Genomic DNA, 23,265 nt, shown 5'->3' on the forward strand with positions numbered 1-23,265 from the left:
GATTTGAATAATACTGGTGCTGGGGTCCTTTCCCCAGAGGTTTGGATTTAATGGTCCAGGGTGGGGCTGGCTGGCGTGCAGCCTGTGCTGGGAACCACCTATCCTGCATGGGGAGGCCGTCCGTGTGGACCCTCATGGTATCTACTCCGTCCCTATGGTTTCTGCTCCCCGCTGAGGGGGCTGAGGCCATCACAGAGACGGCAGACACCACTGTGTGGGGCCTTCTTTCTTCCAGCCAGGACCCCACCACTGTCATTAGTACCCTTGAGGGGTGTGGGCCGACTGAGAAGGAAACATGCTGCAGGTTTGAGTCTGCTTTTCCCGGGGAGCTGGGGTCCTGAGTCAGCGTTTGGGATAAGAGAGAAAGTCCTGACCTGAGACCTCGTCAGGTCAGAGCCAGGAGCTCCAAGTCTGCCCCGCTCTGTTCTCCTCCGGCTGCGTCTGGGGCTGGCTGCTGGGGGCATGGGCACATGAGCCCACAGCAGGAGGATGTGAGGGGCTCCCGGCCAGGAAGGAGCCCAGGCTGTGCCCCCATGTTCCTTTCTGCCTCCACTCCCAGTGTTGAATGGGCTTTGGGCCTGGCAGAAATTTCTGCTTACAGGATTTCTGGGACAGTCCCCATAAAAGGGTATTTGGCTTCTGGGGGTCTTTTTTGTTTATAAACTTTGCATTAGTCGTGTGTGTGTGTGTGTGTGTGTGTGTGTGTGTGTGTGTGTGTGTGTGTGTGTGTGTGTGTGTGTGTGTATTCCTGTATATATTTTATTAAAAGGGCAGCTTGATTTTCTGTTGGGGGACGTGTGGGAAAGACCCGATGATAAAGAGGGAGCTGGGGGACGTGTGGGAAAGACCCGATGATAAAGAGGGAGCTTTAAACTTGTTAGAATGAGAGAAAACCTTTATTGGTTGATAGGCTTGATTGGCAAACTGCCCAATTTCACTTTGAGTACAGAATTCTTCTTGAAATATAACGGTTAGATTAAACTGATGAGACATGATTTCAGGGCATTTTATTTGTTACTGATTAGCTTAAGGATATCTTCTTTATGGAAAGAATAATTTGTATTAAAAAGTAGGAATGTAAGGGAGTGGTAGAGTGCATGCTTAGCATGCATGAGGTGCTGGGTTCAATCCCCAGTACTTCCATTAAAATAAATAAATAAACCTAATCACCCTCCCCCAAAACAAAAAACAAAACAAAACAAAAAAGTAGGAATATAAAGTTAAGCCCCACTTTAAAATGACAATAGTTTTTTAGTCTTGTTGGGACTATGTTGCATTGTGTTACTACAAACGGTCTGTTCTCAGTCACTGTTATGGCCAGTGTTTAGGTGATTTCTAAAAATGTCTCCAAAACCGAGTGCTGTTCAGAGATGTCTCACGTGGTCTCAGGTGTGCTTGCGGCGTGTCCATGCCGGCGCTGCAGGTCACACGGCACCTCATCTCTGCAGGAGGGTTTGCGGTGCACCCCGCTCTTAGGCTGATTTGATCCTTTGACAAACCTGTGAGGTAAACAAATACTTCAGACACCATTGTTGCAATTTGCTGAGAAGTTAAGAACTTGCTCAAGGCCATGCAGCGAAGTGTCACGGCAAGAGGAAAGCTGGGGCTTTGGAGTCTTGACTCTGTGCTCTTTCTGCTGGGTTTTGCTGGTGGAGCTGGGCAGCTGGTGCTCAGCATGCTTGCCGTTGGGAATCAGAGGACCACGAGTTCCGCTTCAGGGTCTGTCACATGCACTGTGTCCTTGGACACATCCCACAACCCCACAGTCGCCAGAAGATGGGATGGCTCCTCCTATGGGCGCACCCTCAGAAATAGCACTCGTTTTTCTTGCGGCTTTGTTCCACCCAGGCCACATCCAAGACCAGAGGTTCACGGCCTTTGACTGCAGCTCTTTGTGACCGAGGGGAGGCCGGGACCCTCATTTATGGGAGTCAGCTTGCAACTGCCTGTGCATTCGAGTCTTAACGCAGATTGTTTTGCAAGATGATCTCTTAGGTTCAAGTTTCTGCTCAGAAATTGTCAATAGGCTTCCTCTTTCACAAACTGTGAAAATACGTGTTTCTGTTCACGAAGCGTGTAGCCCTCTTGACAGGCTGGTCGGGTGTCCTGTGCCCCGGCTCTGTGCCTTCTGCATCTTGCCTTTGCTGCGACTCCCTGGGCGGGGCCTGCTGTGCTTCCCCATTTAAAATCCCTTCTATTCATGTAACTTGAGGCCCTTCTCCTGAGGCTACCAAGGGACTTGAGCCTTCTTTCCTTCCCTATTTTAAGGGACTTAGTAGTTACCATTATAGGAAAGTTAAAGAGAGGTTTATGGAAGGTTCTCATAGTTGGGATCTTTGGTTTGCTTACAGCTCTGAGCATCATTTCTTAGCCCTAAGAGCCTAATCCTTCCGGTGGGGTCATTGCATCAGTGGCTCAGGGACCGCCTCCTTTGGAGCCTCATGTCACAACACCCTCCAGGCCTCAGGGCCTTCTGGCCTCCCTGGCTGGTGGTTCATTTAGCTGCACCACGTGTGGCCTCTGCACCTCGGGAGTTCTGCAGACGTTTCCTTCTCTCTGAGGATGCTCACTCGGGCCCCCTAGAATTCTCCTTGTCCCCTTCCTGAGGGAGAAGAGGCTTCGTTATTTTAGTTGCTTTTAGGATAGTGCCTTGGGAGGTGCGCTGGCTTGTGAGTCCCGTGATCTGGATTTTGCTTCTGGCTCTAGTTTAAGTGAGAGGCTTCTAAGAAACTACTGAATCTTGACCAAGTACCATCAGAAAGAACAGCTCAGAATTAAGACGAGCAGAAGACAGCAGCAGCAGAGATGGCCTCTCTCTGCTGAGGACTGACTTCCTAGCAGACACCATGCAGAGAGCTTTCCTTGTGGTCTTATTTTACCCTTCCAGCATCCGAAGAAGTAGGTAGTGTTACCCCGTTTCCCAGATACGGAAACAGGCTGGGTGGTTCAGGGACTTGCTGGTAACTGGGTGGAGCTGAGATCTGAACTTGTGTTGTTTGGACTCCAAGTGCCTGTGGCTGCTTAGAAACCTGAATTTTTGGCAGATAATTCAAGCATTCAGGAGGGCAGTGTGAATATCTGTTCTCCAGCTTATTTTGGGGGGTGTATCTAGTGTCTTTTCTCTCCACATCTCGTATAGCTGCTGCCCCAAATGGTATTTTGCAGAATCAGAGCCGAGCCTCTGTTTGGTGCACATGGGGTCTCATATAATTTTTTAGGCCACAGCTGCATTTTCCTTGTCTCCACCATGTAATGCTCTGAATTTGGGCTGGGTTTTTGTTTTTATTATTTGCTTTCTGAGGGGACTTGATGGTGCCTGCAGGTCCCCATGCTGTTCACTTCTTTGCTGCGTTAGGTTGGCAAGATTATGATATGTTTTAAACTGTTAGATCATAATCTTGAGGGAGAAAGTAATCTGTGAGATGTTAATACAGTTTTCAGCCTGTGGCATCAAAAAACATGCTCTGGAGAGAAGGAGTCTTTGTTCAAGGGAGTTGTCAGGTTTTAGTGGGTTGAAGCAGCAGATAAGGAACTTTTCACCTATAGTAGTGAAGTAATAGTGGCCTCGTTAGGGACAGAAGAAATAAGGTGCAGAAAGGACACAAAACTCCAGCAGAAGCACCGCAGTCGGGGTGCAGACCTCCATTGCTACACCGAGAACCCCCACGTACCCCACTCCCCCGCCCCGCAGCGTCGTATTTGGTGACAGGAGGGGAAGCTGGGGGGAGTGGCAGAAGGTCAGGTTAAGAAGGGACTGCGAGTTCAGATTGACAGTGGGCATGTGTGACTTAAGTCTCGAGACGCTATGTTTTCTGGGTTGTTTTAAGCAATGAAGGGGAACCATGAGCTTTAGGGGAGCTGAACTCTGCCTGCAGAGCGGAGAGGGAGGTCCTGAGTCAGGTCTGCTGGAGGCTTACCTGCTGGGGGTCAAGCAGGGCGCGGCCGGGGAACCGCATGCTGAGGCAGTTTGGAGGTAGGAAAAGGGACTGAGGTGCAGGGTTTCCAGCTTTGGAAATGGTAGATAGTAACACTCGTAACAGTGGGGCCCACGAGGAAAGCCGGGGTGGGAGAGTCGGGCAGATGTGGAAGGAGGAGGTGGTAAACAGCCAGCAGAGACCTGTTGGCGGCAGGTGCGCCAGGCTGTGTGCCGGCTGACTTGGTGGTGGCTGCCTGGGGCGCCGGGGTGAGGGGGATTCTGAGGCCGAGTTCAGCTCCAGGAGGAGAGTTCTGCCATTCACCTGGGATGCTTGCCAAGTTTAGAAGAGGGGGCACATCTGGTCCAGACCCAGCTGGACCGCGGTGCCCTCTCGCCTGTTGCTTGCCACAGGGATGGTGATGTGATAAGGTGCAGGCATTAGAACACGTCAAATCTAGACAGTTTTCTTTTTCTCTTCCTGGAGCTTGGCTTCAGCCCAGAGCAGTGTAGTGTGTGTGGCTGTGCACGTGGTACATCTGAAGCTCAGGAACTTTGAAAGTTGATTAGTGATGCCAAATGCATTTTTCATTGCCAGAAGTGATCAAAAGAACACAGTAATAGCTGTTCAGGTTTAAAAATATAAAATACTTAAGTCATCATAGAAGTATTTAAATGAATTCTCTCAAGGATTATGAAACAGGCTGAGTTGCCCCAGAAGCCTGAGCTCCAGAAGGGAGACCAGGAACGGCCTCTTGGGCTTGGTGTGGGGAGCCGAGCATCATACCCTTGGACTTTCCCATTGGAGGAGTCAGAATCCTGAAGGTCTGGGGACCCTCGCGGCCGTGTGGCAGGGGGGCTGCTGCTCGTGCTGTGCTCATGCTTGTTCCGTTGCTAAGAGACCCCAGGCTTTGGGGCAGCTGGTCACCCCGAAACTTCCATATCCCAGTGAGAAATGTCTGTGGAACCCTTGATTCCAGACCTCCAGGCGGCACGTGCCCTTGGCTTTTCTGGTCTTCCCACCATGTGGAGCCCAGTGAAGGTTTTCCTGGGCTTGTTGGGAACGGCACTTGGGAGCATTTTCAGAGCCCAGACCTGTGCCTGGGGCCCCCTGACCTGCGGGAAATGCGTCTTCTCGTTATTTTGATCAGTTTTCAAGGATCCTGACCTTAGGGTGATTATGCATAACAGTGCCCTGCTTTTCCTACATCTTGAAATGAAAAATAAACAAGACGAGGTGTGAGTGTGTAGAAAGACGCAGGATCTAGTGGACTAAAGATTAAAGAGACAGATGGCCTGGTGTTGTCATGATGAAAAGGGTGATGAAGAAAGACGAGAAAATGAAGCTACGAGAAGTAGGAAAACCAGGTGTCACCTCCTGGAAATTTTCACTTAACCCTGAGGCTGCCCCAGGTGGGAAGTTGGGCTGTTTCTTGACAGAGAGGGGAAGGTTTGGAGGGACATGGAGAGGTGTGTGTGGAGGAGAGACAGCAGTCCTGGAGGGCCTTGTTCTGCAGACACTGCCCGGGACATGTCTGATCCCTCGGTTTGTGGGTCCCCCCTCTTACCTGCGTTTACTGTAGACAGATGCTGTTTCTGCTGTTTTTCTGTCTCCAGCGCTTCCCACAGAGGAGGAAGCACAGACTGCTAGATGTTGAGTAGTTCATGGACCACATAGGTTACTAACCATATGCATGAGATTCACGACTCATGAGAAGCGTCTTCCTTCTCTGCCTTCGAATGTTGATCTCCCAGCTCAGCTTGTGAATGGGCAGGTTGCACTGGGCCTTTCAGTGATGTTCTGGAGCGAACAGTCTGGGACCTGAGTAGTGGGCTGTGCAGATAGTACCCGGCCCAGTCCTCCGGTCATCCATCCTCCTTGCTCTGGGAGAGGGGGACGGTAGGTAGGTGAGGGTCCTCTGTGTGTTTTGACTCCTGCCTGGGGACCGATTGCCCTTCAGGCACATGGGATGTGTGGGTTGAGGGGCCGGCAGATATTTCTGATCTGGGATGATGACCCGTGCGTGATTCAGCTTAAATCTTTCTGAAAAAAGAATTCTCAGGATGCTTGGCAGGTTGGCACGTTTCCCACCAAGGAGATCAACTTTCCTCTGAGGACAGATTCTGGCAGCAGAATCTCAGAGTTCCTTTTTTGGACTTGGTCATCTCTGGCATGGATTTCCTTGTCACTAAAGGGCTGCAGTGCATGATAATGAGGTTATGCAAGAGTTGCCTCATGCACGACGTTTGGGCCTTAGCTGGGATCCCTGCACTGGCCGTGATGGGCCTCTTGCTGCTGGCTCTCTCACTCCCAGCCTTGCCAGCCCTCTGGGGCCTCGGCTCAGAGGTTGATACCTTCTGCTGGTCAAACAAGTGACGAAACCAGCCCAGACTCAAGGGGTGGGGCCCCAGACTCTTTCTTGCTGGAGGACTGCCAAAGTCATGTTGCAAAAGGGTGTGGACACAGGCAGGACTCACTGGCAGTTATTTTTGTAACAGCCTCCCACACTCTCATCTCTGACATTGTAGAGGTTTGAATAAATTCTTGTTGACTTTGTTTTTTTTTTATTAACTCACGAAAAGGACATGCTACTGTTTTTCTTAGGGTGGTGGTGGGGCAGTTAATGGAGGGATCGGGTCAGCTGACCTAAAAACAAGCCTTGTTTTCTCGGCACGTTGTCTTGTTAGGGCTGCCTGGCTTCTCCCTCGGGTCTCTAAGCAGTGGTTCTCAAAGCTTGGTCCCAGACCAGCGTCACCTGGGCGCTGTCTGATTCTGGGCCCCACCAGATTTCACTGAGGCAGAACCTTTTGGGGGTGGCAGGCAGTCTGGAGTCTAGCAAGCCCTCCAGGAGAGCCTGACGCTAAGATTTGAGAATCACTGCTCCTGGGTATACGCATGGCTTTTATCTCCTTTCTGACCAGTTCACCCTCTCCCAGGCTCTCTGTCTCCTGGAATTAGTGTATTCTTGGTGTCAGTGTAAGACTGTGGTTTTTTGTTTTTGTTTTTGTTTTATTGCCCAGAGGACCCTTACTGACCATCCGTCCCTGTGCCCAGGCACAGGGGTATAGAAGTAAGACGTGAGCCCTGAACACCTCAGTGTGGCATGGGAGGCAGTGTACCATGGGAGGGTAGCCAGTCCCGCGGGCGCGATGACACGTTCAGTTCATACATGCCGAGCTTGCGGCACCCGGGTCAAAAGAGGTACCTTAGCAAGTGATTGATCTTAGGAGTTAAAAACTCAGAAGGCAGGACTGGAGCCAGCAGTTGGAAGGTTACCATATACATGATAATTTACAACAGTTTTTTCTCAAAAGTGCCTACGCAGTGGGGGTCTTTTAAAAATATGGATTATGCAACCCCCCTCCACCCCCCTTAGGACTGTGAGAGTGTTTGGGGATCTCTCAGTGTCCCAGGAGATTCTGACCAGCCAGGTGTGAGGAAACGTTGTCCCAAAGCCTGGGGAGAAGAAGGACAGAGAGAACCAGAGGCCAGGTCTGGAACCTGGGGTAAGGTGGCGGGGTGGATGGCCTTAATGACAGGCCAGCACAGGGAGAGTCTGCGCGTGGAGGATCAGTCCTTGAAAGATGATGGTCTGTGTGTTATCACCACAAGGAAGAGCAGTCAGTCCTGCGAGTTACTCAAGTTTCCCTCCTTTTCTGTCTCTCCTACAGAACCTAAAAGCAGATCCTGAAGAGCTTTTTACCAAACTGGAGAAGATTGGGAAGGGCTCTTTTGGTGAAGTGTTCAAAGGCATTGACAATCGGACTCAGAAAGTAGTTGCCATAAAAATCATTGATCTGGAAGAGGCTGAAGATGAGATAGAAGACATTCAACAGGAAATCACAGTGCTGAGTCAGTGTGACAGTCCGTACGTCACCAAATATTATGGATCCTACCTGAAGGTAAGGCTTAAAAATGCAGACGCGATTTTCCATGACGCAGCACCTGCCCAAGATGCGAGCCGCGTGCGGGAAGGTCTTCAGTGAATAGCACAGCAGGTTTTCAGAGGAAGAGAAATGTTCCGACCTTTGTAGTCAGAAGAACCAGGCTCTGACGGTTTTACCATCTTAAATGTCACTGATAGAAATGTATTTTTAGTAAGTGTTTGATGTTTGACATTCCCTTTCAAAATTAGAAAGTATTTCTAAGACTTTGTCATCAGAAACACATTTCTTATTAAGCTATTCTAACAACAACCATTAATCACCCAATTTTAGCATGGTTTATGAGTTTATGATAAAAACTCAGGCCAACCTAAGATGATTAGCCTTTTGATACTTTCAGTTATCAAATGTGACTTAATTTTAATGCTGTTTTTAAAAGCTGCTGTGAATTGAGAATATTGATTAGTGAGCTGGTTTATCTCCATTTGACTCCTAAGAATTCTAGGTTAGTAGATAATTACTTAGATAAAATAGTTGCAGTACAGCACTACAAATTGCCTTTGACCTTCCCCACAGTTCTTTAAAGAATTGTATTAAAAATGGTCCCCCAATCCTGTGTAGAACCGTGTCGTAGTAATCATGTTCTACCACTAAAAAGGTCTAAGACTGCCTCTTGTGTTTCTAGTTCCTTGACATACGCCTGTTTTACTTCACTTAGAAATGTAGTATCTTTCAAATGGAGTTTTGGAAATCTTAAGTATTGGTTAAAAAAAAAGAAAATTTTGAAATAATTCTTGTGGAAAACAAACCTTCACAGGGTAGAAAGAACAACTTCCTGAGGGGGGCAGCAGTAAGCCTGACAGCGTGAGACCCTGCCTCCTCCTGGGTTGATCCTCTGAATTCTCCGTGTTGTAGCCCTATGCCTGCTGCAATGTCAGAGGGATAGTGCAGGCTTAGGTGTTGTGGAAATGTGGTGATAAGGTATGGGTGGAAGGATGCAAAATTTGAGAACCATTGCGTCACTAAATATTTAAAGGAAATAAAAATCGATTGGTAATTCTGTGTTTTCCCATTGCCTGAAGAATGGCAGTATGACATAGGTCAATGCAGCGTTTTGAAATGGGAAGAATACGTTTTGGAGTCCATTTGTCCTGGACTTGAATCTTGCTTGTCTTGCTGTGTGGCCTTGAGTTTAAGCTCCCTTGCTTCCTCATTTGTAAAACGGAAAATTATGGTATACACCTCACTGTTGTGAAGATTAAATGGAATTAAGGATGTTAAAGTACCTGGCATATAGAAAGTACTTAACAAGCATAAATTTCCTTCTTTAATTGGTTGGGTTTATCCCACCTCATCTCTGAAATTACCTTACGATGAAGGACGCATCCACTAAGGTGGAAGCAAGGAGGAGCAAGCTTGCCAACAGTAGCAGTGGGTGTGGCTGTGGGGAGCAGCCAGTTTGGGTCTTGACAGAAAGGGAAACCCTGTAAGTTTTACCATTTTCATGATGCAAAGAGGAGAGACGTGACTTCCATATGGGAAAGCAAAGGTCTTCTCGATGTCAACGTTCTGTTGAGAGAAAGCAAACAGAGACTCAACTTGAACTCTGTCTACTGTATCACTTTGTGAAATGACTTCAAAGTAGTTTTATACTGAAGTCAGAGCTGGGTTTCATGTGGTCTGCTGACATTGTATTTTAATATGACTTACGGTAATTTTGGCAAAGGAAGTGTGAAGATCTTCACAAATTTTTGCTGACTTACACCAACTGATGTTTAACTATAGAAGTTAAGGATCAATGGTTCGAAAGTATCTCCTTCAACTTCAGCTCCTCAGCAGAATTCTTACTGCATGCTGGAGTAGATTGCTTTATTGTGGCCAAATGTGGTGTCACCTTGACTGTACGTGTCTAGAGAGTCCACCTGGTATGTCCCTTCTTCCCTGAGTCACTAATTCCAAGTCAGTCTAACCTTCATCTAGAGTTTCCCAGTGTGTTTATCAGCTTATCAGATTTATCAACATAATATCAGCTGCTAGCATAAACACCCTAAGTTTTTAATGGCTCAGATATGATAGAAGTTTATTTCTTGCGCCCTGATCCTGGGAGGTTTTCTCCAGTTACTCAGGAACCCGAGTTCCTTCTGTCCTGTGGTTCTTCCTTCCTTCCATCCTCCACATGTGGCTGTGCTCATCAGGTGTAAGTCATCGTGGGGGCGGAAACTGGAGGCTCCTGTGGGGAGTTTTCCTGCCCAGGCCTGGGCACAGCACCTTGTTTCTGTCCACATCTCCCGGCCCGAGCTCGGGCACATGGCCACGCCTCACCCAGGAGAGGCTGGAAAGTGCCGTCCAGTTGTGTACCATGTGGAGGAGGAGGTGGGCTTGATGCTTCACTAGATGTCCTTTCCACAAAGCCACTCACTCTGGAGGAAGTAGAATGACTTCTGGAATGATTTTTTCCTCTGACTGTCTTCAGGTAGGATGGGAAGTTGTAATAATTTTGTCTGTAGTGCTGTATATATTTTACCAGGCAGACTGGCCTTCAGGAAATATAACTGCCTCAAGAATTCCAGGAGTAATAGCGCCACTGTGAAAAGTTGCCCTTAATTTCTTAAACCTTTCTGTTGAATCTGACAAAAATAAAGAACTGCTGTGTTGAACAGTGTTAATCGCTGTGAGTTAAACAGGGCAAGACTCCAGACCTGTGGTTCTGCTTGTTCTCGTGTAACAGAGTCTCATAAAGTTTCTGGGCCCAGAGGAGACCCTCAGTGATGAGCCAGGGGCTGTTTTCCCATCATCTCTGGGGATTATGAAGTTTAATTAGCATGGTCCAAACTGTTGAGTAAGATACAAATTAATGCGTCATATAAAACAAATGGTCTTGGACACAAAGTTGGGAATAACTGTTTTGTGAGGTTTTCATTGCCCTCCTGAAACAGCCTCTGGCTTTCAGAGCTGGGATTCTTAGTTGTTTGGGTGGTGATGGGGAGAGGGCCTCAGGAATTCACCTTGTGTTAGGGACTTTTACATGGCGGGATTGGATAAAGAAATTAGCAGAAGCTGGCTTCTTCATTGCTGGGTTAGCATTAGGAGGTCTCATAATTATGTTTTAGTTTTAGTCATAGAAGAAGAGATTAAAGACAATGGATAAGCGGTCACAATGTGCTGAATGTTGCTGAAGATCAGGAGATTGGAGTTAATTTTGACTGTGTAGCTCTGATCAAACCACAGAATTGCTGTGTAGCTTGTTTTTTCCCCAAATGGTGAAAACAAAACCAACATTGACTATTCAGGGAGGAGGGGGAGTAAATGCATCAGTGAAAACTTATGTTTATATGATGAGTCTGAGGCCTGGAAAGGTCTTGAAGATGATCATGTACCACAGAAGAACCCCATTCGTTGTAGTTTGTTTGATTCTGGGGAGATTAAACCAGCTGGACTACTAGCCAGAAGCCTTTGCAGCCCGTCTGTTACACCACTGGTGCTTTCTCCCGCAGAAATACCACCCACGGTGTCATGATGTAACCGTGTGCGTGCGTGTGTTTGGGAGGGGGGTGGTTTGGGTGTGGTGTGCAGGAGAGAGAGAGAGACTTTCGGTTTTATAGTTTAATTAGGCAGTGAAGACATAATAAGATTGTAGCAGTGGACAGTATGATGTCATGGAGTCTAAGTCTGATTTCTTTTTAAGCAGTACTCATGCGTGCTGCTCGTTTGTTCAGCAGTAATGTGGAGCTTGCCAGCCTTTTAGCATCTCTGCTTTGAGATTCACTTATAGTCATAAGCCAGGGTTTTTAGTCTGTGATCCCTGTGCAGGTACTTAACTGTCTGCGTGTTTTTCCCACTGCTGACTTCCTCAAGGACAGATGCAGATAAATATACTTACCTTACAGGACTCCTGTAAAGATCGAGATTATAGGTAAAATACCTGGCATGTTAGGAGATTTTCAGTAAATGATAATTTTTCCCTTAATAAGAAAATTCGTAAATTACCTTGCCAAATCACTCATAATCACAAGTCTTAAAAACATTATTAGCATTCTAAACATTAGGCTTATTATTTTCTTTTGCAGTAAATTATTTAATACTCCCAAACATCAGGCTGGTTTAGCCAAAGCAAACTAGGTGCAATGCAAAAAAAAAAAAAATGCGTTTATCAAACCTTTACTTCTCCTAGTTATTTTTGTTATGGTATTGATATGAAGGAAATATGTCCTTTGAGTGAATAGTTGTCTGATAGTTGATTCACTTCCTTGACTTAAAAACTTTTAGGGTTGTTTTGCCAATGGGATTCATCTGAAAACTAGTACAGGCAAGTTCTCTGATACGTTTTGGTGTTGTATGTAAGTACGGTTATTACAATAAGGGGTTGGTTGTGTATTATATACATTACAGACACATGTCAGAGTAATTTTTTAAAGTTAACGTTCTTTGGACTTCTGATTTACCTTTTTTTTTTTTTTTTTTTATTCCTGTCTTCCTTACCCAAAGGGGAAATAGTAGTTCCTGATGAAATAGAAAACCCAGTTGTTTTACCCTTAGGGAAGGAGGTAAAGAAATGTTTCTGTAAATGATGGGCCCCTTGTGACTGAGGCTCCTGGGGAGGCTGCCCCGTCTTCACTTCTTGTCCCAGCATGACTATACAGCTGTCTCTTTACTTTCAGAAGCATCCTAGTTTGGACAGTAGACTACAATCATCTTGTTAAGCTTTGTATTGTTACGCTTTATACCCAGAAAAGACCAAAACAAAATTGCAGTCTTTCCCTTGCCCATATTCATACTGTGTTATCACTCCATGGTCTCTGTATAATTTGTTCCCACTTGGGGCTGTTATGAATAATGTTGTGATGCACATGAATGTACAAGTGCTGTGTAGACATGTTTTCATTTCTGTCGGGTGTATACCTAGGACTGGGACTGTTGGCTTATATGGTAACTCTGTGTTTACCCTTTCGGGGAACTGCCAGGCTGTTTTCCAAAAGTACCTGCACCATTTTACATTCCCACCAGCAGTGAGTTAAGGGTTCTGATTTCTTCACATCCTCATTGAATTTTTTATCACGGCTGCCCTAGCGGGTATGGGTGGCATCTCATTGTAGCTTTGGCTTACATTTCCCTCGTGGCTAATCATGTTGGACCTGGTTTGTCTACTTCTTGCCAACACTGATGTAAAACTTCCCAGTTTTTCTCAATCTCGTAAGTGTAATGTAGTGTTTTATTATGCTTATTTGAATTTCTTTTAATAGGTTTGAGTGTCTTTCCATATATTCTTTGCTCTTAGGATTTCTCGCTCGGTTGAATTTTGTTCACATCTTTTGTGAAATTTTCCACTGGCTTTCCCGTGTTGCATTGTTATTTTAATACCAGTTCTAGATATCACAAGTATTTTCTCTGACTGTGTTGCACTTTTAACGTTGAGGTGTCTCTTGTTGAAAAAAATCCTTAATTTTAATGTGATTAAATCCATTAATTTTTAACTGTCTGATTTCTGCTTTTGGGGATCCTGTTTAAGGAATCCACTAGTTTCCCTAAGGTTAAAAATAGAATACATTTTTTTCTTTTGTTGGCTTTATAATTTTACCTGTTACATTTAGGTCTTTTATCTGTCTGGTGTACAGTATGAAGTGTGGATTTTTTTATTCTCCATGTAGAGATAAGTTGTATTTATTGTATAAAATAGTGTTTTCTTCCCTCATATATGATGTTTTATTATACACGAAAGTCTCATGTATTTCTAGGCCTCTTTCTGGGTTTTTAGTTCTATTCCTGGACCAGTATCGTTCATTCATGGTGTGTGTGTGTGAGATTATTATTACCTCGGCCCTGTTTTAAGTCCTAATGTCTGGAGTGATAACCCTCTCCACCTCTGCCCACATACAACTTCTGCTATTTTTAAGAAGTCCGTGAGGTCTTTGAAGGCCTTTGTCCTTCCACATATGTTTTAGAATGAGTTTGTACACTTTCTGTTTAAAATCGTACTGAAATTTAAAAATGGATTTTTGAGGAGAATTGACACCTTAAATCATCCCGTCTTCACCTGCGGATGCCTAGGTTGTCTTGTGTGAGCTTTAATACTGTTAAAAAATTTCCTACATAAAGAACCTGCAGATTCATAGGTTGGTTCCTGGACACGTAGTTCTTATTGTTATTTTGAATGATGTATTTTTAGGCTGGTTATTGCTTAGTTAAGGGAATGAGTATGATTTTTTCCCCCACCTTGTTTCTGTCAATCTTGCTGAACTCCTGCACAGTTCTTTATAAGTTTGAACTTACTGTCATATTAAATATGCTTCATACGTTGGTTTTAAGTTCCACTTTGGTACTTTCCCTCTGTGTTTTGGACCAAGTGGGTTTATGGGATAATACAGCTTCAGCTTGAGGGAACAGAATTTGGGGCTCGGGGGTAAAGGTCTGCAAGTTTGGTTTTGAGAAATATCATGAATGAGCTGGAGATGATGTCTGGTTAGAAAGGAGGGCGATGGTTTGCCTTTTTCGTTCTTTTCTAGCCATTCTGACCCCATGCTCGAGATCTGGAGACAACCTACCTCTGAAGATTGGTCCCGACTCGGAGTGAAACCAGCAGTGTGGTCACCTGGTTGGACCAGGTGTCCTTTTCTGCAAATAAAGAGACTGGGTGCATTTAAACTCCTTCCAGTTCTGTCCTGGCTTAGCTTGCCATTTAATAAAGCATTTCTTGTGCACAGAGAAATTAGAACCATTGGTTATTACGGCAGGAAAGGACCTCCGAGGCTCCTGGCCCCTACTGTTTATTCTCTAGATGAGAAATGGTGGCGCGGAGAAGTCGTGATTCCCAGGGTGGGTGGTTGAGCTGGGGCACAGGGCCAGAGGTTCCTGATTCTTGTTGCACCACTGGCCACCCTGCACCTGACTGCTGTCCCGCCAGGTTCTGCTCTCCTTTGTCCTTATGGGAAACCCTCCTGCAGAGGGTTGCCGATGTTCAGTGGGTGGCTGAGCCCATTTGATGGACGCTAAACTATTCCTTCCCAAGGAGGGAGTGCTCCACGGCTGCTTAGTGAGCCTGCCGCCCTCTCCTCCCCTTCGGGGATGATCGAGCACCTGCAGGAGTGCAATCTGGTGGCATCACCTGAGGAATTTAAGGTTCCTGAGTCCTGGCCCCACCCTCAGACTCGCTTGTCTTTGTTCTCAGCTGGTGGGGCCTGGATGATGGAAACTGTAAGAGCTTCCTGGAGATTGTAATGTGAAGTCAGGGGTGAAAACCCCTGATGTGTAGGGTCACCTTCAGGGAACGGGCATCAGCAGAGACCAGCAGCACACAGAAGGTCGTTACCACCAAGATGCTTTCAGTCTTAGAGAAAATGCCAGCTCAGAAGGTTCAAAGAGTGTGCGTTCCCTATGTGGCAGAAATCCCAGAAGAAGGGCGGCTGCAGGTGGGGACAGTGGCTGGTCAGCAGTACTGGGGGATCTGGGCTCCTCCTGTCCTCTCTCATCGCAGTCCTCGGGGTCTGACTCTGCCTGTGTGTGGATACATGGCTCTTCTTTCCTGGAAGAGTTTCTTAAGGCTCAGGAAGCCTTTCTCAGGTGGTGCAGGCACCTGCCCTCAGGTTTCACTCATCAGAGCTGGGTCACAGTCGCGACAGCCCCTGGCGGGGGTGGAGGGGTATACAGGGCCACCTCATTGGCCCCCACCAGGCAGGCAGGAGTTACTGCTGAGCTAGAAGAAGGGTGGGCTTCCCAGAGTCACAGAGTTGGGGGAGGGAGAGGGGTTGGTTGAATGGCTCAGCCAGCAGTGCCTCTGACAAGGAGCGCTCCTGGCAGGTCCTGCCCTTGAGGGATGATGTGTCCATTTCTGGAGTATCCACTGCGCCAACACCATCTTGCAGAATCCGGCATCTGCTTACACGCCAGCATTCCCTGTGCACGTGGCCAGTGAGGTCCCACCGGGAGTTTGGGCAAGTTAGCCGGACAGAGAACCTGCAGGCCCCTGGCCCAAGGGCACCATGTCACACTTGCCTTGAATCTGAGGCTGTTTGGTGTCATCTTCAAAGGACCATATGATCCTAGTGTTGAATTCTTACTTACTGCCACCTTAATTCTCAGGTAGTGCCAACAGCAGAAATTCTAGCTTCGCACGTATAAAGTGTTTTATTTTCTCTCTAATGCATACATGATGTTCACCTCTGTAGCTCTTGTGTGTCGAGAATTTGAATGTGCTTCAGTAGCTCTGGCCACTCTGACATAGATCCAGATGCCTGGCCCATGCCTCAGCGGCCAGAGCTGGCTGTCACACGAGCCCTGCGGGCCAGCCCTGTCCCTCCCACACCTTTGCTTTCACCCCGTCTCTGCCAAGAATCCCAGTTGTGTTCTGTGGTCCTGTGGCTTTCCTTGTCAGTGCCACCTGCCCTGTTGCTCTGTCATGGATGGGTCTGCAGGTCTCCCGTGTATTCATAAAACTCTTTGTGAGTAGATGGCCCCCCTCCTTTCTTTGTATGCTTGATGCACAGATGACTAAACAGAATTCTGATTTCTGTTATTCACATTACTGTGGTGGCAAGCATCAGATATCTTCAGGCATTTCTTTGAAAGAAAGGGTTTTTTTTATTGAAAAGAAGGACATTGTGGTATGATGAGCAGTAAGACATACACAGACAGCTTTCTGGCTGTGCGGTTAGTCGGGAAGTGCTCATGTTTGGTATTGGGTGTCTGTTGACTTAACTGCAGGTTGAATTGCTAAAAGCAATTTGTGTAACCTGTTCAGTAAACCAAGCACTGTTACACTGGATTAGGTATTTAACTTCGTTTACTGGGTGTTGATGATTTTTCCTTGACTTAGTGAGAGACTGGCTTTCTGATTATATGCTTCAGTTGCGTCTAATGACTTTTCCCTCGTTATAAATAGGAATCAGCGGAGATTGGTCAATGGCAAGGTTGGTTATAGACCAGGGCTTATAGAAGCTAACCACTCACAGTTTTTTGTTTATATTTAAGCCTTTTCTCTTGCTTTTAGCCAAGGCTGGTATAGAGTGCCACATGGATTTTGGAGTCATTATTGGTCACATTTTTTTAAATAGGTATGATGAGGTGGAGTTTGCTTGTGTTGAAATGTTTGTTAGAAAACATTGGTTCCTTAAAAGTAATGATCAGCTGTTGTTTGAGAAGGAAATGTTACCACGTTTACTTTCTGCGTGGAGGTGTGGCGTCGAAGACCTCTTGCATTTCTCTCATCTCCTTTATCACTTACCTAGGTGCATCTGTATTGCTGGGCACTTTGTGTTTTGAAAGTTGAGATCCATTCAGAGGCTGACAGACTTGTCCATAGGAGAAAGAGGGCAGAAATATGCCAGATGCAAAACCACAATGATTTCTTTGATTGCAGGGACCTTTGGGCCAGCTTGCGGTAAGAACTTGCCTTTAGAAGATCCTTTGGTTCCCATCAATGTCTCCCTCTCCTCAAAGGGATGGCAGCCCGATGGACAGTGGGCACATGACCCCAACATGGACAGACTTCCACGGAGGTAAGCTGCTGTCAGTGCCGCCCAGAGAAACCTGTGCCTTCCTTGTCAGCCCCAGGCTCCGCCTCCACCCACACCTCGGGCACATGTGCCGGAGGCCCTGAGGCTTACTCTGTGTTTCCAGCCAGGGCTAGGGTTCTGCCGCGTCACATCTGCAGGGCTCAGAGATGAGTGGAGCGCCAGGCAGCTGTGGCTGCACCTCCTGGTAGAGGACAGGAGGTCCTGGGATGATGGTCTTGAGCCCGTGGTCAGCCCTGCATGGCTCTGTGTCTCACTCACTGCACATTGGGCTCAGTGCTGCTCATCGTGAGCCCTTGTTGCCATTTGGGGACAAGCTACACAGAGTATCTCCCTTCTTGCTTGTATCAGTGGAGACACTTCTGATGGGGTTGCCGAGCCTGGTGCCAGCGTGTGCAAATGACACAGACGAAGCTCTGAACTTTTAGGATGTGTTGCTCCAAATCTTGACCCAGGGAAAGCATGATAGACCAGAAGTCTGCATTTCTCTAGACGGTGGATCACAGTCTGGACAGGCTTGACTGTTGTTGGCTATATTGCTTTGTTCTTCAAGAAATGGATGTATCAGAATCAATTAGTCTGTTTCTTAGCAGATTTTTTGTTGTTTTGTTTTTGTCTTTAAGAGCTTAGGTTCTGGGGTTTAAAAGAGGAGAAATTTTAACTTGTCTCCTTGGGAAAATGTGCTGAGAGTAAAGTTTCAGTTGTACTGTTGGAATGTCAGACTTTGCAAGGCGAAGTATGGTTGCTGAGAGAAATGGATTTGAACGCAAGTGTCCTCTTGCTGACTTTGTTACTGGACCTCACAGCACTCTTTCTGATGGTAAAGAGAGTGACCTGCTGTTGCAAGACTGCTGGCCGTGCAGGTCGGAGGAAGCGGGATGGTTTTGGTGTTTGCACGGCTGTGTCCTCAGCACGAGAGGGGCTGCTGGGGCCTCTGGTCAGGGAGAGTCATCGCGGGGTTTTAGTGAGGGGCAGGCAGGCACCTCACTGTGAACATTTCCTTTATGACAACTTAACTCATTTCTACAAAAGGGAAAAATCTTCATTGTCAACCCCCCCCCCCCCTTTTTTGTGGGGAGGGAGTGATTTATTCTGACCCATTAAGATCATCCTGACTGTCGTAAGGATCTCCTCTCACAGTCAGGGGCACTGCTGGGAGCTGTGCCCTTGTGAGGCTCTGGCTAGTGTGGAGAGTATCAGGGAGATTATCTCCTGCTTCTTACTTGGTCTGACTTTCTGGATCTCCCATACTGTGTTTACTTTCTAAGAGGCGCATTCAGGCATCTGCAATCCCTTGCTCGCTCTTGCCTGGACCGTGTGAACAAGGCGGCAGCAGGTGGCCAGTACAGACTGGACTTCGTGTGATAGCAGGAGGTTATGAACTCAAGGTTATTGTGTGAATTTAATCTGGCTTCACTCCTTGGTTTAATAATGCTTGATGTTACTTTTTCTGGTTTTAATCACGTTTCTGCCTCTATTTCATTTTTGGGAAATTAGAACTGGTCCATGGGAGTAGCTGTCAGCAGGAGTGGCACGTCCTTCATCTCTGACTCTGTGTGTCTTCTTTGAGCAGATGATCATTGGGTCTCTGAGCCCTCTCCTGGGTGTGCCACAAATGTGCAGAGTTGTGTCTGTCTGTAACTTGTTTCTAAAAAGTGTCTCTTGGCAAATTGAGATCTATTTAGCAGTTGGGTTTAGGACTGACCCCTAGAGCACATTTAACTAGTGTTTACGTGGGCCGTACTGAAAAAATGCATGGAAAATATTTCCAGTATATTTCGTGAGGTGTGTGAGCCCTTAGTTACTTGGGATGTGAAGTGTCTTTCCCCACAGGTAACCCTCACAGGGATTTGCGTTTTGAACGTTGTTAGTGGGATTTCACACATGTGAAGAAAGTACTTGGGCCTCTGAGTGCTACCCTCTCCCTCCAGTAGCGTGTTGTGACTGTGTTGAAATCGCCTGTGTTGGTGTCTGAAGGTAATCCTCTCTCTTGATCCTAAGATCCAGTTTCTGGGGCTCCAAGACCTCGCGACAGGTCCCTCTGTCCCTCCTGCCACCACCTGTCATGACACACTGATCCCTGCGCCCCCAGAGCCCCGCTGCCCTTGCCTCACTGGCAAGGGGGGCAGGTGAGTGCTCTGCACCTGGAGCGGCTCTGGTTAGTGAGGGGCAGGGGTGTGGTGTCGGGGCTAGGGCAAGGCAGGGCCGTGGCCTCCTGGATTCGTTCCTCAGAGTTTCTCCAGCGCTGGCTGAGGATTTTCAGCCAAGACAGCAGCTCAGAAGAAGGAAGGAGCCTGACTGGCTTTGGAGACTCTGGGAGAAGCCCAGGTGACCACACCCCTTGGGACAGAGGGCGAGAGGGTGGGGAGATGCTCTTCACAAAGACTCTGAACTGAAGGAGAAGAGAAGCCAGGCTGGGACTTGGGGCCATCACGGGAGCTGCCTCGCCCACTGCTTGGCTCTTTTTAGTGGCATGTTGGAGGTCAGATAAGTTAGTGTGAAGTGTGTTCCATCACACCAGTCACTTGTCTACACGCACCCAGGTCCCCTCCTTTGTTATAAAGGTAGTGTGGTTTTCTGCTCCTGAATTAAAAAAAAAGTTACACTTGAAAAATTATTTGACGGAGGTGATTTTGGCCTCTTTGCTGCCCTGATTCTCTCCCTGCCCCTCTTGGCTGTTCCCAGCCCTTCTCCCCACCCCTGTGCTAGCTGAGGAGGAGGAGGGGGGCTGTCCACGTGCTGCCCTGGGGCTCTGGGAGTGTGCAAAGGGCCCCGCCGGGGGTCCTGCTCCCCACAGACCATGGCAGGGGCCCTGTGAGGCTGTGTAAGCGACCCCTACCTCCGCTCCTGAAAATCCCAACTGTGTTCAGTCGCTTTGGTTAATTACAGACTCAAGAGTTTGAAACCACACATGAGGTGTGAATGATGTGATGTAAATACTGTTGGAACCCTCTGTTGTTTCCTTTTCTTTTTTCTCGCATTCTCATTTCAAAGTTTAAGCAGTAACTTGAATGAGCAGACTCTTCCTAGAGAGACAGTGTATTGGCTAGTCTGACACAGACCTGTTTTTTAATACATGTTTTCCTTGTCCTGTGTGGTAAGAAAAGGGGTGGGCGCTGGAGGACAGTGAGGTGTTTGACTTTTAAAGTCATCAAAAAATGTAAGCATCCCATGGTTCTCATGAGTCTGAATAATGAAATTTGCCACTAATGTCATTCCCTCTGTGGTCAGACCTGCCCAGTCTTTGTTGGCTGAACCTCACTGCTACCATGCAACTGGGCTCCACGGACTGGCGGTGGTGGGATGGCTGGGAGGGTCGCAGACTGACTGGAGCTGCTGGCTTGCTCAGGGACCGCTCTGAAGGGGCTTTGAGCTTAAGGTAGCATTTCTGGTTGAGTCCCACTCTTGAAGATGTTAGTAGATGCTGCCTGATGAAATGTTTGGGCACGTTGGGGCCAGTAGGTTTCTGTTACGGTATTCTCAGAGCTTTTGAGACTCTCTTAAGGGAAGTTTAATGTGCAGCATCTCCTCAGTGTATTTCTTTGTGGGCCCTCCCCCCGCCCCCATAGCATACATTTCAATTCTACAAAGTCCCTGCGGGGTGCCTCTGGAAGTACTTCCCTGGTCGGCAGTAGGAGGATGAGCCCTAGAAGACATCATGTGTGGTTACGAAGGTGAGGCCGGAGGTGCCACGTTAGCACTAAGTAACTTTCTGTGGCTCTCTTGCTGTTTTGCTTCCTTGAGAAAAGCATTTGTTAAAATGTTGGTGGATTAAAAACTGGATGAATTGACAAAAGGACTGTGAAGCATGAAATAAAAGGCAGTTACTGAAATAGCATGTTAATGTTTTAAACAGTTTCACTTTTCAGTAAATAGTTTTCTGAGTGAAACTGGGGGATTTAGGAAAAATAAGCTGTAAAGTATCTGTGCATGTCTTTTGCGTAGGAAACACAAAGTAATGTTAGCACACACACAAAGGTTACAGAGCCGAGACCCATGGGAGGTTTAAAATCTTAATGAAAACAAACTATTGGGGGTTTGGGGGCATTTGATTAATATCATATTACTGCAAAATCTTTCTGTCTCGGTTTTTCTTAAACTCTTGCTAAAGAAGTTTCTAAGATTTCCTCTGCCCCAGCTGGGGTGTGGTTCACTTTTTGTTCACTTAAGGAACACTTGAATATTAATAAGCCACTTTGTTTGGTGCGTGGAGTACAGTGTGGGCCAGGCAGCAAGGACCCCTCACATCCGGGAAGTGTGACAGCCTTTCGCTGCTCGGAATTTCTAGTGTCTCTGTTCGACGTTCTGTACGTTGGTCACTGTTGGTGGTTGGCTCCCATTTCCTGCTTGGTCGTTGCGCTCTCATCTAGTCCAAGCCTTTAACTACCACCCGAGCTCCCAGATCTCAGTGCCTGGCCCCGACCCTCCCTAGGCCTTGGATCCCACTTAGAGAAACAGCCGCCTGAACGGCTCCCCAAGAATGACCCCGGGAACTCATGTCCAGCCTGCCCTCTGATAAGCTCGGTCTCTATAGTCTCAGGGGTCGGTGGGAGGTCCTTATTTAATCCAGGGGCCGTAACTTAGAGCAGGAACACACTGGGGGACTTTGAAAACCGCAGATGCCCCATTCCACCCCTGAATGGGGATTTTGGGGCTGTGGCTGGACTGTGTTCATGAGCAACCCAATTTAAATTCCTGAGGCGCAGAATCCCCCATCAGCCACGCATCAGAGATGCCTTAGAAATGTGCTCAGGCTTTAAAAGGGTGAACCAGTCAAGAACGTTAGGCCTTTAATTGAAGCTGTTTTCAAGGGGCCAGTGTCGGAGGCCCTCGTCAGGTCACCAGTGGTCTCCAGGAGACAGTATCTGGAGATGGAGTTACCAGCGTGTTCTCCACCAGCGGCTGTCTCAGGTGGTTGGCCTCACGGCTTTCCTTCCCGCCCGCGGGGCCCTGCAGGCAGCTGGAGCTGGAGCAGGGAGCCCTCCTACCTCTGACGGGGATGTAGGCCCCTCGTTCAGCCCTGGCTGGGAGGTTCCAGTACGCCAGGTGGGCTCGGGGCTGCAGAGGGGGCTCCGATTTCTCAACTCCACACGGCTTATCCCCCCTACAGTCTCGCTGGCGTCACGAGGATGGAGGGGACCCAAGGAGAAGCCTCCTCGGTGGTCTGCCCTCTAGAGCTTCTCTGCGTGCCTGGCACCCCCACCTCCTCCGGGACCTGGTGGGTGTGTGGGGAGCTCTTCCATTCAGTCCAGTTCCCCAGAGGTCTGGCCTCGTAATTGGAGGTGAACGGTGTGAGACTGGACAGTCGGTTTTAGCCTCTGATGTGAGGCACCCTAGGTTTCTGGGGGCACCATCACTGTTTCTGTGGCATGGAAGGTAAAATGAAGGGACAGAAAACACTGGCGTCTTACTTCCTTTGATCTGAGAGGAGGAGGGTGCAGCTCAAGTGGTAGAGCACATGCTTAACGTGCACAAGGTCCTGGATTCAATCCCCAGGACCTCCTCTAAAAATAAATAAGTAAACCTAATTACGCCCCCCCCCCCCAATTTTTATTTTCTTTGATCTGGAAGGAGCAGGAAGAACTGCGATAATGAATTCTGTGGCCCGTCCTCACCATGCCCGAGGAGGGCACCGGCAGATGGACACGGAGAACACGCGGTGGGGCCAGATGCGCCTGGTTTCTAACAGGAAGGGCAGGGAGGTGGCTCCAAGTGGGGCCCGGAGAGGACAGGTAGGAGCCAGCCCACAACCTCGCCTCCCTGGGGCCGGCCTTTGCCAGAACCTGGTGGAGTCAGGAGGAACCCGGAAGGTGCTTGTTGCTTTTAGAAACGCGCAACCCCACAGTTATACTCTACGTACGTTAAGACTTGGAAGAGAGAGTGGATTGTGTGCCAGGAAATGACACGATTTGTCCATTTTATTTTCTGTTTGTGATTCCTCTGGGTTGTTTTCTTAGGTTTCTG

The 23,265-nt window shown here is 47.7% G+C and overlaps 1 protein-coding gene across 1 annotated transcript in view; it reads left to right on the top strand.

Moving 5' to 3' along the window:
* Positions 1–23,265, top strand: part of STK24 (serine/threonine kinase 24) — a 93,276-nt gene that overhangs the window by 31,917 nt on the left and 38,094 nt on the right. Inside the window, exon 2 of the mRNA XM_032496746.1 lies at positions 7,586–7,816. Coding sequence (XP_032352637.1) covers positions 7,586–7,816 — 231 coding nt within the window. The remainder of the gene's footprint in view (positions 1–7,585; positions 7,817–23,265) is intronic.

This window comes from Camelus ferus, chromosome 14 (genome assembly GCF_009834535.1).
Source record: "Camelus ferus isolate YT-003-E chromosome 14, BCGSAC_Cfer_1.0, whole genome shotgun sequence".
Taxonomy (NCBI): domain Eukaryota; kingdom Metazoa; phylum Chordata; class Mammalia; order Artiodactyla; family Camelidae; genus Camelus; species Camelus ferus.